The sequence below is a fragment of the Erithacus rubecula genome, assembly GCF_903797595.1.
Source record: "Erithacus rubecula genome assembly, chromosome: 21".
Taxonomy (NCBI): Eukaryota; Metazoa; Chordata; class Aves; order Passeriformes; family Muscicapidae; genus Erithacus; species Erithacus rubecula.
In genome coordinates, this window is record NC_136673.1 from 3712902 (window position 1) to 3729226 (window position 16325).

Consider the following 16325-nt stretch of genomic DNA (forward strand, 5'->3'; position numbering starts at 1 on the left):
CCAGCTTTGAGCAAACAGGCTGTGAGCAAACACGCTGGGAGCGGGGGCGCGGGGGGCCGCGGCCGCACCGGCCGGCCTTGCGCAATGACCGCGGTTTCGGCAGAGCGTGTGCCAGTCCCGGCGGGGCGAGGGGCGGCTCGGGGGCCGCGCGGCCCCGGGGGCGCAGCCGGGTGTGTGCGGGGAGGGTCCCACCGCGACCCCCGGAACCACGGAACTGCCCCCCCTCAGCCCCGGAACACAAGTGCGGGCCGGCGTTCCCGGGCGGGGCGGTGCGCCGCCGTGCCGGTCCCCCTGCGGCAGCGCTGGGTTGGGACTCGCTGCGCCCGGTGCCGGTGCCGATCCCGGTGCTGATCCCGGTCCCGGTCGCACCCCGCTGGTCCCCGCATGGCCAAGGAAAATCCTGCAGAGCCGCAAGCGGCGGGGCCGAGCGGGAAGAGCAAGAAGAGGAGGAAGAAGAGGAAGGCCCCCGGGGAAGCGGCGGCCGCAGCCAAAGGCCCCGGCATGGCGGCCGTGGGGCCCCCCCGCCACCCCCGGGAGTTCTCCTCCAACTGGAAGGCGCTGCAGGAGGTGAGGGCAGCGGTGACAGCCCCGGGGCTGCGGCGGGGAGGCGGTGCCTGGGTGCGCTGGGGCTCGCTCCGAGCCGGGCAGGGACACTCGCACTGTCCCAGCCTGGCCTTGGGCACTCCCGGGATCCAGGGGCAGCCACAGCTTCTCTGGGCGCCTCTGCCAGGCCTGCCACCCTCGCAGGGAAGGATTTATTCCCAATATCACATCTAACGCTGCTCTCTGGCGGTTTGAAGTCCTCTCACCTTTTCTTGAAGGCTCCTTTTAGCTCCTGAAAGGACACAATTCATTCTAAAACCTTCTCTTTTCCAGGCTTCTTTTTAACTTTTTTTTTTTTTTTTTTTAATGTCATTTTAGCTGCTGAAACAAAAGGCAAATAACTCCAACAAACCCATCTCTATGGGTCAAACAGACACCAAAAAGAAGCAGCCACTCCAAGCAGCCAAAAGCCCCCAAATCCCAGCAGTAAATGGGAATGGGAACCTGGTCAAGGCCAAATCCACAAATAAAATGGACAATGGTTCTGCTAAAGCCAGTCTTCCTTTGGCCAAGCCAGAATCCAAGGGGGTTACAGCAAATAAGAACTTAAATGGCACCAAGAGCAATGGGAAAGGCTGCAAAGAGAAAAAGAAAAATGGCATTGTTGTGAAGGAGAAGGATGAGCTGAAACATAAGAGGAAGAAAACTGAGGAGCATGTGGAGCAGCAGCCCAAAGAGTGAGTATTTCAGGCAGCAGCTCTGGATGTGAATATTTTTTTTTTTTGAGAGGAGCACAGAGTTTAAAACAGCTGCACTTTTCCAGACTAAATTCTGAAAGAAATAACACACATTTTGCTCCTACTCCTCAGACACAGCAGGAAACCTGCAAAGGTACCAGCAATGCTTAATTTTCACAGGGTTTATCCTTTGGTTTAAAAAGTAAACATACTTTTTGTACAACAGCCACCAGATTGCTTTGAAACTGTTAAATGTAATTAAATCTGTTCTTCCCAGGGCTGACATCTGGTTTGATGACGTTGATCCAAAAGATATTGAAGCAGCAATAGGACCTGAAGCAGCAAAAATTGCCAGAAGGAACCTGGGGCTTGATACAGAGCAATCCCAGTCTGTGGAGCAGGTGCTGGTTAAGGAGAAAGCTTTTGATGGGTGAGTGACATTGCAGGGGCAAGGATGGCATCAGAGGTGTCAGACTGCACAGGGAACAGCAGATCAGTGACATCTCCCTGCTCTGCCTGTTCAGATCAATTGTGTGCAGCCTGTCAGCCCCAGCTGGGTCCTGCAGAGCTGTCCCCAAGCTGTCCCTTTGCCTTGCAGGCTGACCCGAGCTGTGGCCATGGACTGTGAGATGGTGGGGGTGGGTCCCAAGGGTGAGGACAGCATCCTGGCTCGGGTCTCCATCGTCAACCACTTTGGCAAGTGTGTTTATGACAAGTATGTCAAGCCCACAGAGAAGGTGACAGACTACAGGACAGCTGTCAGTGGCATACGGCCTCAGAATATAAACACAGGTACCAGGGGGTTTGCCCCACCAAAGGTTTTGTCATTTTGATTTTCCAGCCCAAAAGGGTTGTCACAGAAGCTTCATTGGCTGAGCTTGGATCAGTTTGAGACCTAAAATGCTGAGATTTAAGTTCAGCTTAATGCTAAGAAAAAAAAAAAGCAGTTCTTCTCACAATTTGTGCAGTGATCAGTAACACTTTTGAAGGAATAACTGGTGGAATATTGTTTTTAAAAAAATAATTTCCTTTTCATGCTGTGCTCTGTAAGGAATTCTCTATGTTCTAGCCAGCAGGGATTCATTGTAGTGCACAGTAACTACAGTCCCAAAGATACAGTTACTTCCCAGAAAAGAAACCTGTTTGCTCATGGAAAGTGTTTCCTTGTGTGACATTTTTAGGTGAAGACTTTAAAACGGTTCAGAAGGAGGTGGCTGAGATCCTGAAGGGAAGGATTTTAGTTGGCCACGCCTTACGGAATGATCTACAGGTACATTGAAAATAAAGTTTTTAATGCATCATTCTGATGATGTATTAAACTGATCTGATGTATTAAACACCAGCTGATCAAGGGAACACACTGAACTCCTGGAAACTGAATCCAGCCTTGTCTGTATGAGCTGGTTCTATCCTTTTCTGGGTTTAAAGTGTCTCAGTGGATGGGAGGAAACAACAGGCAGCTGCATATTCAGCTCTGTAAAGTTTCATGCAATAACACATTTTAGACTGAAAATGTGATTTCTTCTAGGTCCTACTTCTTGATCATCCTCAGAAGAAGATCAGGGACACACAGAGATACAAACCTTTCAAAGAGAGAGTCAAAGTAAGAGACTGCTGGGAAGGTGCTCAATTAACAGACTCCAGAGCTGTGCCTCACTCCTGTGCTTGCTTTTACCTGACCTTGTTCCTTCTTTCCTACCTATGCACACACAAATCTCATCATTCACTCATTATTCCTGGTATTTCACCATCAGAGGCTAAGATGTGCTATTCTTTGAGGAACATATTTTTATATAGACACCCATCTCAGTTATTTCAAGTCCTGTGAGACAGCATGTTTGTGGTTTGTTCTGTCTCTAGAGTTCCCGTCCATCCCTGAAGCTGCTCTGTGAGAGGCTGCTCAATATCCAGGTGCAGAAAGCAGAGCACTGCTCGGTAGGTACCTCCCCAGAACTTCCAGCTCTGCTTCTGCATTCAATCCAAACTCTGTTCCTTCATTCCAGTGAAGCTCAGCAAGCTCTGCTTGGACAGCACTAAGAGATTGGCATCTAAGCTTGCTCACTGTTTCCTTATTTTATAAGTTACTCTTGCACAAGTCAACTCTGAACACTTGTTATTTTAAAATTCCCAGGGGAAAAAGGTAATGATCAAGATCTGTTTATCCTAAAAGCATTCTGCACTGCTGCACTGTGGCAGGAGGTGGGAGAGGCTACACCTGAACCTCAGCAGATCCTTTATTTCAGTGGGCTGAAATTCAGGAGGATGGAAAAGAGGAATGAACTGGGGGAGCAAAGCTGGGAGGAGAGTTTATAGATACTGTATCAAGAGAATTTTGCCATTATGATTTTCCAAGTAGCAATCAGAAATGCAGAGTCTTGGGGTGGGCCCTGGACTCCAAATATACCATTTATCCCTTTCACTAGGCAGAGTCTAAATGTAAGAAGAGATCATGAAATGTTAATTGGAAGGATGTATTAAAATGATGGAATATTTAGCTGCTTATTATCTCACATGCTTGTCTGCTCTGTTCTCTTTCAGATCCAGGATGCACAAGCAGCTATGAGACTTTACACCTTGGAGAAAAAGAAATGGGAAGCTGCTCTTAGGAACAAAGCTAACAACAACAAAAAAAGTAAAACTTAAAAACACTGGGTAGAATCTTTCATGTGCAGCATTGGCTTGATGTCACATTCCAAATTCAGAGCTAAGTCAGAACTGACAGCAGCTACTTCATGAAATCAATCTAAAGACAATGCTACAATAACCTGAAGTACAGGAATGCTGCTGCCATCTGTGGATGGTCCCTGTGCCTGATGCCTGCTACTGTGTTCAAACAACCTTTGTAACAAAGGCCTGCAGTTGGGAAGAACTTCATCAATTAAATTTCTTCAACAGAAACAGACATTGAATGAGTTAAAAAATTAAATTATGATAGATGAAGGAAGAAATTGTCATTGCTTTGTGAAACCTCCAAGGATTTCTTTATTTCAAGTACGTTGAGGTTCACAAAGTGAGATCTACTACAGGGTGACTTCTTAAATATTACTGTTAGTTTCTTCAGTTGTGGTACCTAAACCAGCAATATATACCTGTTTATACATTATCAATAGCCCAATATTCTTTTTTTCTGGTGAGAAGAATCTTCTAATGGAGGAGCCAGGCTTTTGTATCCAGCAGTAGCCAAATCTTGTTCTTAGACAAAGCATTTTTCCTTCCTCACTTTCCAAAGTGTTGCAGCCACCAGGGTCTGAATCTCCTGGAGGGAAATGTGAGAATTGTCAAACAGAAGATTACTTTGTTACTCCACTTATTTTTGTATCCATTTCTTAATAAAAACAATGTGTCTAACATAGCTCTGTGAAGTGGCTGCTGTTGTTACAACAGGAGAGGGAGCTTTCTTCCCTTCTGGGATTGTGTTTTTTCTGCACTACCTTGTGGCTACAGTGTTCATTGAAAGGGTGCAGGCAATTCCTGCAGGAGAACAGTTTGTCTCTGAAAACAGTTCTGTAAATACATAAATCAGCATAATTAAAACTACCCAGTTTTATTGGCTTGATGAACAAACTTAATTATTGGTTTCTTGCCAGCAAGCCATTGCAAAAGAAATATTAGTGTAACACATTAAATAGCTCTGATAACTTGGCTGGTTTCTCCTTTTTTCCAGTGTGACTGCTTGGTGAAATTTATTTTAAGTTAAATCTTCCCACAAAATGTCAAAGTTTTTGTTGTTTTTTTGTTTATTTGTTAATGATGCCATTTCCAAACCAAAAATAAATTGGATGTAATGTAAGTATGGCTTTATTCCTGTAAACTTGAGCCTGGTTTAGCATGAGGACTATAGTAAATTAATGTAATGTTGCAAGAGACCAGAACATTTTTTTTTAAATTTCAGCATTAACAGCAACAAGAAAAACAACTTTCAACCACTAGTTAGAACTATCCTTACAAACTCACTCTTCATTCCAGCTAATTCTCTAAATTTCTGCACTATGATCAAATCCCTCACCAGAAATAATATACTAATAGACTTTATTATCACAGACTTCTCCATACCGTGCTAAATGGAAACTGGAATTTTATTTCAGACAGCAGCTTTTCTATTTTCTGGGACCTCATATCCAGCATAACCTCATCTGCAAGAAACAAGAAAAGTTATGGTTATAGCACAACTGCCAGTGGAGCAGGAGCTAAATGAGCACAGGGAGAGGACAGAGCTACACAAAGAGGAGGCAAGATACCATCAGAGTGGTATTTGTTTGGAACAAATGGAGTGAATTCTCAGGAGGATGAATGGGAACTTCCTCAGACACAAAGTAATTCTTTCCTGAGAGCAGCTAACACATCCTAAGAGCTGCTGTTGAGGTTTTGCTGATTTTGGGGTTGGGAGAGAGGAGGAGACTCAAGTGCCAGCAGCAGCCATCTCACCATACTGAACCATCTCCTTCATCAGCAGGCACAGAGCTTCTGCCACCCCTGGCTCATCCAAGTGAAGGTGATACTCATCTTTGATCAGCTCTATTCCACTGCCATTTGAGTCCAGCAGAATTGCCAGAGCTGCAGTTTCTGCAAGGAAAACAAACACTGCTGGGCTCATTAGAGCTGCAAACTGCAGGATCTGCTTCCCATCCTCTCACCAGCTGGCACATGTCAGGTTTTCAGGAATTCGTGCCCATTATTTTCAGTCTTCATAAAAAAATGTTCTGAAGCATATTTAGGAACAAGTAGAAGATCAGATATACAGCTGGCACTGTCATGCAGGGCAGAAGTGATTTTAATGATTGCTTTCATGTTGATGGAGCTGATTGGTAATTAATGAAAGCAGAATTGCTGAATGTTACCTGAGAGCCTCACAAGGCTGGCTAATGCCAGGCAGCCATTCTTCACCAGCACTGCTCTTTCTGGGTTCATCCTGAGTGCATCCAGCAGAAGTGCTGCTGTGGGCTCATAGTCACTGTCAGATAAGCAACCTTTAAAGGAAATAAACAAAACACATTAAAAGCCCAAAATCTCAATATCCTCCAGGCCAAAGGAATAAAGAGCCCTGAGTACTCTGCTGATAGGGAAGAGAAATGAGATTGCTGAGGGTGTTTTGCTCAGCTTTTCCCAGTGGAACAATAGCACAAGGGCAGGCAGTAGGTAAGTGTGACAATATTCTTGTATGAGGAAGAAATAAGGCAGTAGTACTACAAGGATGGGTTCCTTAGTGCAAACAATAATGAAAGATTATTTCTTTTTTAACATGAAATACTGTTCCAAATCAACCACGCAAATTAGCTGCCCACAGTGGAGGCCCCATTACCAGTATCTGGTGATTTAATTGCTACAGTTGATCATAAAATGGCTTCATTAGGGAGTCACAGAGCGAGTGCAGAAAGAGCAACTGAGAGGATGCAAGTTCCCAACTCTGCTGCCATCTGCAGAGCCTCCTCCAGCCAAGCAGCCTGGACTGCAGGATCACCACTGACACACTGACATCCCACCTGTTCCATGCCCAGGGAAAGTGGAACACACACCGTGGAGAGCCAGTGCCCACAGAGCTGAGCAGGCAGACTCTGCAACGACTCCATTCTGGAGGTGCTTCTGAAGCACTGCAGAGGTGACAGGGACAGCACTTTGCAGCTCTGCTTGGTCTGCATTATTCTCTGAGTTACCTTAACAGAAAGAAAATGCACCAGGCAGAGTTATTTAATGAAGGCATGATATGTCAAATTCTACCAGTAAAACCTTAATGGGTGTTGGCATTGGAATAATGCAACATTGTATTAGTCTGGAGGGCAGCAGAAGGAAGGAATAAAAAAAATGTACAGAACCAAACCAAGTGCTACGGGACTAATAAATAATTCTGTTTATTGTTGAAAGCTGAACTTCTGCAGGAACTAGTGTTCTTTGTCATTTAAATTATGCATAGGGATCACAGCAAGAAATCTCCAGAAATAACCACAGTTTTGACAGAATCCAGGCTGCAGGATGGAGATTCAGCTGTCCCATAAATCCAACGGGTAATCTGCTGCACAGAGGGAATAAAACACATCAAGTGCAACTGGGCACAATCTGTGCTTCCAGCCTTCCATGATGATCAGAACTCCACACACCTCTACAAGAGCATGTCACAGAAACAAATCAGTAAATATAAAATCAGGTCATATCTTGGCCTGAACGGCTCCAATTTGACACCTTATCACATAAAGGGTTGTTCAAATATTCTGCATTCATTTTGATTTTTATCTAATTTAACTCTGGATCACAATGTGATTGTATCAGTGCTGTGGAAACAACTCTCCAGAAACACAAAATCAGATTGGTTTGGTTTGGAAGGAATCTTAAAGATCATCTCATTCCAACTCCCTGGAATAAGAATGGGAGAAAATCCAATGGCAGGGACAGGAATGTCTGAATTCAATTAGGCTCAATACCTGCTGCCCTCCAGTCAGATGAGTGCAGGCACAATATTCTCAGTGTTCCACTTACCACTCACAGCCAAGCTCCAGAGAACGGCACAGCAAGAGAAGCAGATCTTGTCATTATGAAGAAAACGTCTTAAAATTGACAGAAGGTCTGGAACGATTCCAACTTTCCTTAGGTTCTCCGCAGCTACTTCTGAAAACCACAGAAATTCGATAGAATCTGGTATTTTTGTCCCACTCACTGGCCTGGAAACTGGCAGCACTAACCGTGTTTAAACCCGAGATAACAGACCGGTAATTTCAGCCCATCAGCTGGACAAAAGGAAGCAAGAGAACAGACCGAATTCTTTAACAAGATGTACTTAACTCAGCTGATCCTTTCAAATGGATGCCTGGTCATCCTTTTTCCTCCCAGACTTGGAATTCACAGAGCAGGAAAGGAACTGAGAGGGTGTAAATTACAATTTTTCACCTGATTCCATTTTAACGATTCAAGCTAAGCTTTAGAATTAGGAAACACTGGATAAAAATAGTTTGGTCTTAGACATGACTGTGTAATCATTTTTTTAAGATTTCCCCCTTGCTGCTAAATTCTGCCATAACCATTTCTAAAAACAGTCTTTGACTATTGAACTGACACTGAAAACAACTAAAAATACTATAAATATTTAGCAGTTATAAGTTCAGAAGTAAAGAAAACAAAGTAGAGAATGGTCTCAATTCATCATGGCACATTCCAAAATAGAATTCAGGTTCTATGCCCTCATTTTCCAAGCACTACTATTTGCAGAGTTTGTACTTTTTCCAAATTAAAAGGAAATACAGAACTGTATCTGTTGGAGTGGTCCTTAAATACTTGAAGCCTTAGGGATTGTATCTTCAGCTTTTAGGGGTGTTATCAATATCTGGTCAATCTTTCCAATCTTACCACTATTAAATTAATAATTACCTCCACACCTCTCAGTGAAGTCACAAGTTTTACATTGCATCTTAGATTTGTTAGAAAAAGTAAAAATAAATTAATATTCCCCGAAGAATGAACAAGGTGACCCACCACTGGCTGAAACCATCACCAATAATGTGCAGAGCATTGAAAGCAACTCTTCATTTTCAGAATGTTTTCTCACTGTGTGTAACAGGCAGCTGGCCACATTCTCATCCAGGGCCATCATCATCCCCTGTTCCAGAGCTGTCACCACAAACATTGGAATAGAACAAAGATTTCAGTGGTTTGGAATGAAATCTGAATCCCCCCTCTGCCCTGCAATCACCATAGCAAAACATTCAATTAACAGCATTTCTTCCCATAAAATAAGCAAAAGTTACTTTGCACTTCCATTTTCTGAAACTCAATTCTTAATATTTTTAAGTTCATATCATCAGTTTTGGGGTAAATTGCCATGAAAGTGACAGCAAAAGACCCAAAACCACTTTTATAGTTTAAAATTTAAATAGCAAAATAATAAGAGTCTCATTTATGCCCTCAAGCAACACTCTACATAACATGAAAACAAACTTAAATTGGACAAGATCAGACCTACATTTAAAATTAATTCTTAACACAGAATTCCTATATGCCAGTCCTGAAGGAAGGTCAGGAGAATTCAGAAAGCTGCTTAACTTCCTTTACTTCTTTAAATTCATCCCCTAAAATTGTTAATGGAGCAGATAATGGGTTCAGTAATCTTTATGAGACCCAGCAGAAGGAGGAAATCTTCAAATTGTACCTTGACTAAGAATTTCAAGCAATAAAGTGCAGCCCTCTACTTGTAAATCCAGAGAATCTATGTGAGTCTTCATGGCAAGGGTGATCACCTCTGTGCATGTTAGCAGATAGGGGAATGCTGTGGGGAAAAGAAATTTTTTGAGAAAAGGTTCTTGAATCAAAGAGAACAAAACAGAGTGAATTGTTTTCATCTGTGTGGGAAATTTCTCCTATCAATTAAAACTGAGGATAACCCTAAATTATAACATCACAAACCAATGTCAACAATAAAATGCTGTCAAAGGACAGAGCATTTTATAATTGGTTTAACACAGTGCTTTGAATTATTAACCTTGATCTGGAAGATTATTTTGAAAAATGAGCAGTTTCTGGGAGAAAATACACAGATTTCACCCTCACAGCTTTGCCAGACACAGGAATTAGCCACGTGTGGCTTCCTTTTGCTCTGCCAGCCTTGCAGCTACAGGAATTACCCCCAGGTCATCCCAGAACTTGTGGAAATTAACTTCCTCAAATGTCAGTTTGTTATCAATTCAAATATCAAATATATTTTTTTTCCCCAGTGCCCATTTTTCTCATTCAGTAGAACCCCTCTGCTGGTTAACAAAAGCAGGTACAGAACAAGTACAAACACAACCCCACCAGCTACTGGAGAAATAGGAAGAAACCAATTTCATTCTCATTTATGGACATCAGAAATGTTTTCTTCTTCCTATTGTCTCAAAATGTAAGGAAGGAGCAGAATAAATAAATAAAGAGATCAAATAGTGCCTTACCACTTCCATCTTTTACAAAGCTGGCAAGGTGCTGAATGCCTTTAGCCTGGACTTGTTCAATATCCCAGGAAGCCTGCATGAATTCTGAGAAATTAAGGAAATTCTTCCAACCATTCCACACAAGCACTTACACAAATTGTCTCTGTTTTGTGCAAGATGTGGATTCAAATGAAGGAAAATAATGAAATTTGGGATTGTTGAAGGGAAAAACTTTTCCCCCAGCTCATTAAACATTTCAGTATTTCAAAATGTTATGGTTCACAATGTATTTGACATTATATATATTTTTTTGGGGGGGGGAACCCGTTGGAATATTAAATCAAAGGAGGGAGAGAAGCTTTAAATGCATTATTCCAATAGACTTTTCAGATTAAAAGAACATCTTCCTTACTCAGAAGGAAAATAATGGAGCAGATCCTTTGTGGCATAAATTAGGAAACATATTACAATGCAAACAAAATAAGTGAAGCCCCTAAATTTTCTGAGGAATGACCTCTGACCCTGCTTAACTTTTGCAGTAGGGATTGCTGAGAATCTTAGGAATTCAGAGAAAAAGCTGCATAGTGATCCTTGCTCCAAAGAGTATCCCATTTTATTTCAGGTAAAATGAGTGTCCCTGAATTTATTTCCATGTAGAATACATCCTGACTATGAAAATCACTTTTCCATTAATCTCATTCTCCTTATTACCTAGAACATTTTCAATTCCTCCCTGAAGGAGCAAATCTGTTACTGTGGGAGACAGAGATTTCTTCAGTTTTATTGAGGTGTCACCAGCAAAAGTCAGGCATTTCCCAATAAATGGAAGAGTGATCAGATCCCTAGAATTTCAAGAGACAAAAGCAGCACTAGTGAGTTAGAACTGGTAAGAAAAGAAGAAAAAAAATCTACATTGTTTCATTTTTATATTAAAAAAAGTCTAATATTACTTCTAGACTAGATTATTTTTGACAGAACTTCACAACAGCTCAAGAAATAGCTCATATTGCACAAGCCATGCTTAGGTGTCAAGTTCAGGCTCATAAAATTGTGTATAACATGAATTTATAATATAACTGCAAAAATGAAGTCCTAGTGTCCACTCTGAATGGACATCAAGACTTGAATAACTCACTCTGTGGAGGGAGGAGGATAAGCAGTGTTAACCCTTTCCAACAGCAGTTAACATTCCAAATTTGTGGAGGTTGGAGGGGTTTAGGACAAAATAAATCCAGGGAAGGCAGCCAGAACTCACCTTGCTGTGGGTCTCATGCTGGGCTCAATCTGCAACAACATCAATAAAATTGGAAAGAAAGGCAAATAGCTGCTTCCTCCATCCTGCATCAGGGTCAGGACTCCCACAAGGCAGCTGCTGTCCCCTCTGATTTCCTGCAGTAAGGAATTTATCTCTCCTGCCTGGGAGGAGCACATTGTCAGAGAGCTCTCACACACTCACAGATATCCTGATGAGCCCAGGACCCTTTAAATCCCAAATAAATCACCCTTACACACATTCAGAACAAAGCAGCTCATCATATCAAGGAGGACACAGCCCAGAGACCAGATGTCAGATTTCTCAGTGAAAGAAAACTCAAATGTTTCTGGAGCCATCCAAGACTTGCTTTCTGTAGAAACAGGAATCATATGGTGACATTGTGCTTCCAAAAACCACAAAACACACTGTAACTAATTGACATTTTTCTAAGATATTCCTGAGGATAAAGCTAAAAAGGATTCCAACTGTATTGATTGCAGAAACTCACACACTTATCTACATATTTCACTTGTGAACCCAATTGATGTTGCAGACAGCTGCCTATGAAAATTCTGTTTAGAAGACAAATAGTTTAATGCAGAGAAAGGAGAAGGAAGATAACTTTTCCCTCTTTTCTAATTTTTCTCTTAGGACTAAAAAATATCCACCACAACTGAAATCTTTTGAAAATACAGTAGGAAAGAAAAAAAAATAGCAAAACAAGAATCTACCTTCTTCCACTCTTATTTTCCATTTCAGCTCATCTTTCATAAGTGTTTCAGTACTGAAGTCACTCAGCATGAAGGATGTTTCACCAGTCACAAGGATGTTTGATGGCTTGAGATTTCTGCAACACAAATATTTTCTGTCAGCTTGTAAAATTAGAGTCTAATGACATACAATTACAATTTCCCAGCATCTTTAGCCCTCAGAAGGGTTGGGTTTGGTTTGTAGAGGAAATTGGTTTGGATATTTTTTGGTTTTGTTGGTGTTGGGTTTTTTAATATACAAGTGATAAGCAACCAAAATACAATTATTTTTCTCTCCAAATTTAAAATTTGTGCTTGGGACACAAATTGATCTGAGCATGGAATGCAGGGTTGTCTCTTATTCAGATACTCAAATTTTGTCCACCACAGAAACCAAATGTGAGCATTTACAGACATGGACAATTTTTTAAACATTAAAAAAACCCCACCCAGAGATAATCTCAGTCAAATGAGTATCCCAGACAAAATTCAGGAAATAGGTAGCTTTGGAAGTAAAAAAGACAAAAAAAAAAAACTAATCTAAAGTTTGGAATTTCTACCCCCTACTTCTCCTTTTGGAAGAGTAAAATTCCCTGCCTCTGAGCACTGTGCAAAGAACAAGGGCCTGTCAGACAAAGAGAATGAAATTTCTGCTCACCTGTGCCAAATATTTTGTTTGTGTATGTAAAACAAAGCATCCACCATCTGTCCCAGGAACTTCTCAACCACCTGTGGAGGCAAATAGACATGAAAGTGGAACACAAACAAGGAACTTTCAAATATCTTTCAGATGTGAGTTTCCAAAACTACCCTCCTGTGCTTTGAAGGTTTTAGGGAGGATTTTCAGAAAGAAGGAATACCAGAAAAGCAACAAGTCTCTCAGTTCAAACAGGTCTTTTCTGTACTTTTTACCATGTGTGTTATCTTTTCTGACTTCTGCCTCTTTTCTTTGATTAGAGCTGAAAGATCTCCTTGGCCTGAGTGCTGCATAACCAGGCAGAGGAACAGAGATGAGACCTGCAATAAAACATTGCACCAAATTTTTTGGATTGTTTGCAGGTAAGAAAGACATAACCAAACTGGTGGGTGTGATGTTCACAGTACAAAAGGGTTCTGAGATAATTATTCTCTCACAGAAGAGAAAATATTTAATTTCTTTTATTAAAAAATACAGTATGCTTATTGTTTTAGCAAATAAGACAAACCACCATTATCAAGCATCTTATCTGAAGCTGTAGAGGATGATTCAAATCAATTATACATCCATAAAATCATTATAGATTCTGTCCAAGGACTGAAGAAAATCTGCAAATAAATAAGTCAGGGCTTTCAGCTTCTTATAGACCCCTCTAGAAGGGTTTTCATGCAGGCATGGAAATCAGAACTGCACACTAATTCCCATCAGAATCTGGGAGTCTGCCATGTGATGGACTCCAATCCATATTCACAGCTTCTCAGTGTGTGTATTCAGGAGCCAAAAAAAAATTAAAAAACAGGCTTGTTTTGAATCAAAACCTTCTTTTTTAGCACCTCACCCAATGACCCCAAATTCAAACCTGTGATCTTTTCATGTGCCTAGAACATAAACCACATATTCCAGTTGAACCAAACCTGTTCCATTCTCACCTTGTTGTTCCAAGTCACAAACAATTCCTTGTAAGTACAGATGTTAGAATGGTGGAGTTTTAGCAAATCCATTGCCTGCACAGAATAAAAAAGAGAAAATACAGACAGCTTGCTATAGCTAGTCCTTCCCTTTAACAGGACCTTAAATAACACCCAAAACCAGTTCCTCACTTGTTCATATCACATTTCTGATCAAACTCTTCCAAAGTGCCAGCTCTGTTAAATATTTGCATAGACCAGTGTGGAAAGAAGGAAAATATTTCACCCAGACTCTGCTCACTGCTGCAACAGCCTTGTGAGATTCAAAGCTACAAACTCATCCACAGGGAGATGATGTGTGAACCACCCCATTCTTCACTTCCTAACATCCAAACCTGAAAACATTTCTTAGAATAGAAGTCAGGGTGATTTTTCAAGTGCAGCCATTATTTCCTGTAACCTCTATGCAAGTTTGAGCCTAACCAATATAATGGCAGGAGAGATTTTTATCTCATTGAAGGTGGTTTCTGTGCAGGGCTCTAACAAATCTTAATCAGCAAATTTGCTGATTATGTGGAAGATAAGATGAATTCAGGTTACTCTTTAGCTGTGCTTGTGGCTGTGCAGGCACAACAGAAAAACTAAAAAGAGCCACACTCCTAGATGGCAAAACTGTATTTATTTAATAGATGAATTTCAACATTTATTTCAACAGAAAAATTGGTTCAAGTTTTACTGGTAATGCCATATTTAGTACAGAAAGAAGTCACCTCTGTGACCAGGATAAAACATCTGCACAGAGATTTATTTTCCTTCTTTTCCAACTCCAGATGCTCTGAATACTGGGCAATGGGAGACTCATTCATCATGGGCTATTCCACTTATTTTATTGAAAATATTTTTGGTATTTTAAGAGTATTTCTGATGCTTCTTACTCAAGACATTGCAACAAGTTTGCACCAAAAGAAAAGAGTACAACACTGCCATTTAAAAAGTCCAGCTCTGAGAAATAAGCATATGATTAAATATGTTATGTAGACATCAAATTCTTAATAATAAACTACAAACAGACCAAGATTCTCCTCCAGCTTAAAACCAAAAGTATCTGTTTTGCTCTTTGGCTTCACAAAACAATAAAAATTCTGAGGAAGAACTATCCTCTGAGAAGAGCTGGCCCTTTGAATTTACATATCCAAAAATAACCACAATTAATATAAAACCCTGGCCTGAGCCCAAGCACAGGGCAGAGATCACACCCCACAAATAGTCCTACCTGATTTACTTATTATTTACTCAGCTAAACCTTGTAGATAAAAGACTGGGTTCTATCAAGACTTTGGTCTTTGTAAGTGAAGTAGTAAAGAAAAGACTGCACCAGTACCTCCCTCAAGGCCACTTTTGCTTGGTGTTGATCAATGCATTCAACCTGCACCAAATAAAACACAGGGATGAGAGTGTAACAGAAACACCAGGGAGCTTCAAGCCAGAATACTCTTATCAAGGTGACTGGACTACAAATGACATATATTTTCAATGATAGGTCAAATCTTTAATGTTTGGGGTAGTTTTGGTGTCAGGAGATGGGTAAAACAGAGCTGAAAATATGTGTGTGACAGACAGTGCTTCTGCACTGCCAGGGCAGCAGTGAGCTGAGGTGGGAGAACACTGAGGGCACCTAACTAAGCTGCTGCCCTTTCCCACTTTGGGCCTCAACATCCCAACAAACTCATCTGACTCTCCCATTTTCCCAAAAAACAGCACAGTAATGAGCAAGGCAACTCTGACCCAGCAGCTGAGCTGCCCAGCACGGGTCTCTCTGCTGCGATGACAAAGATGCCAAACTCTTGTTTTCATAGCAATCACCTGCTCACCTGCTTTATTGCATATTTCTTCTGGGCACCCAGGTGTGTTTTCAGCTGAGCTGTCAGCATGGTGCCCAGCGCCCCGGGCTGGAGCTGCTCCAGCACCTGCCGGCCACAGGACACACCCAGAGCTCACACCTGCTCAGCCGGGGCACAACCACTGAGGCAAAAAAACCTTTAATTCGCTTTTCCATAGAAACCGTCCGCACGGGGAACACCTCCAGCCGCCCATGGCAGGATTAGGGACAGCCCAACCTTCACCCCAAGTCCTGAGAGGAGCTCAGGCCTTCCCTCCCCTCCTTTTCAGGACATTGCCGTGCTCAAAACGCCCCAGGACCATCCCCACCCTGTCCAGGATCACATAACCCCCTCAGGGCCGCCCTCAGCCTGTGCTGCTCCCAGGGCCCTCACAAACCCCTCCAGCGACACCCAACGCGCTCAGAGCCACTCACACCGTGTCCCCAAGGGAACCCACAGACCCCCCCCCAGCACCGGCTACACCCCCACAACGCTGCAGCCGCCTGCTTATTGCTGGGTAGAGCATGATCCGGGGGGCAGCACCTCATATTTTTCCATGGCGGCCCTGAGGGAGTGAGACCCCCCCCCCTCCCCACACAGGAGTGTGGCGGGGGCGCGGCCCCTTTAAGAGCGCCGAAGGGCGTGTCTGGGGGGCGTGTCCCGGCGGGGAG

General features: G+C 42.3%; 2 protein-coding genes across 8 annotated transcripts; one reads left to right on the forward strand and one right to left on the reverse strand.

Moving 5' to 3' along the window:
- The first annotated feature begins 87 nt into the window (after positions 1 to 87).
- On the forward strand, positions 88 to 4383 carry REXO4 (REX4 homolog, 3'-5' exonuclease). The gene is made up of 8 exons (XM_079324398.1): positions 88 to 567; positions 922 to 1280; positions 1558 to 1710; positions 1879 to 2072; positions 2462 to 2550; positions 2809 to 2883; positions 3141 to 3215; positions 3819 to 4383. The coding sequence occupies exons 1-8, from the start codon at positions 385 to 387 to the stop codon at positions 3921 to 3923; spliced, it is 1233 nt and encodes a 410-aa protein (XP_079180524.1). The 5' UTR covers positions 88 to 384; the 3' UTR covers positions 3924 to 4383.
- On the reverse strand, positions 4235 to 16298 carry STKLD1 (serine/threonine kinase like domain containing 1). 7 transcript variants are annotated; one of them, XM_079324393.1, is made up of 19 exons: positions 16198 to 16298; positions 15646 to 15741; positions 15156 to 15200; positions 13796 to 13870; positions 13082 to 13186; positions 12828 to 12898; positions 12152 to 12267; positions 11678 to 11790; positions 11421 to 11581; positions 10877 to 11007; positions 10187 to 10270; positions 9412 to 9528; positions 8739 to 8873; positions 7749 to 7877; positions 6794 to 6931; positions 6119 to 6247; positions 5706 to 5843; positions 5334 to 5413; positions 4235 to 4536 (listed from the first exon to the last, which is right to left on the reverse strand). In XM_079324393.1, the coding sequence occupies exons 1-19, from the start codon at positions 16210 to 16212 to the stop codon at positions 4474 to 4476; spliced, it is 1941 nt and encodes a 646-aa protein (XP_079180519.1). In that variant the 5' UTR covers positions 16213 to 16298; the 3' UTR covers positions 4235 to 4473. The 7 variants fall into 7 exon arrangements, with proteins under 7 accessions (XP_079180519.1, XP_079180521.1, XP_079180520.1 ...); XM_079324395.1 differs by having other exon boundaries at positions 11421 to 11554; positions 16198 to 16291; XM_079324394.1 differs by having other exon boundaries at positions 5706 to 5861; positions 11421 to 11554; positions 16198 to 16291.
- Positions 16299 to 16325: the final 27 nt, after the last annotated feature.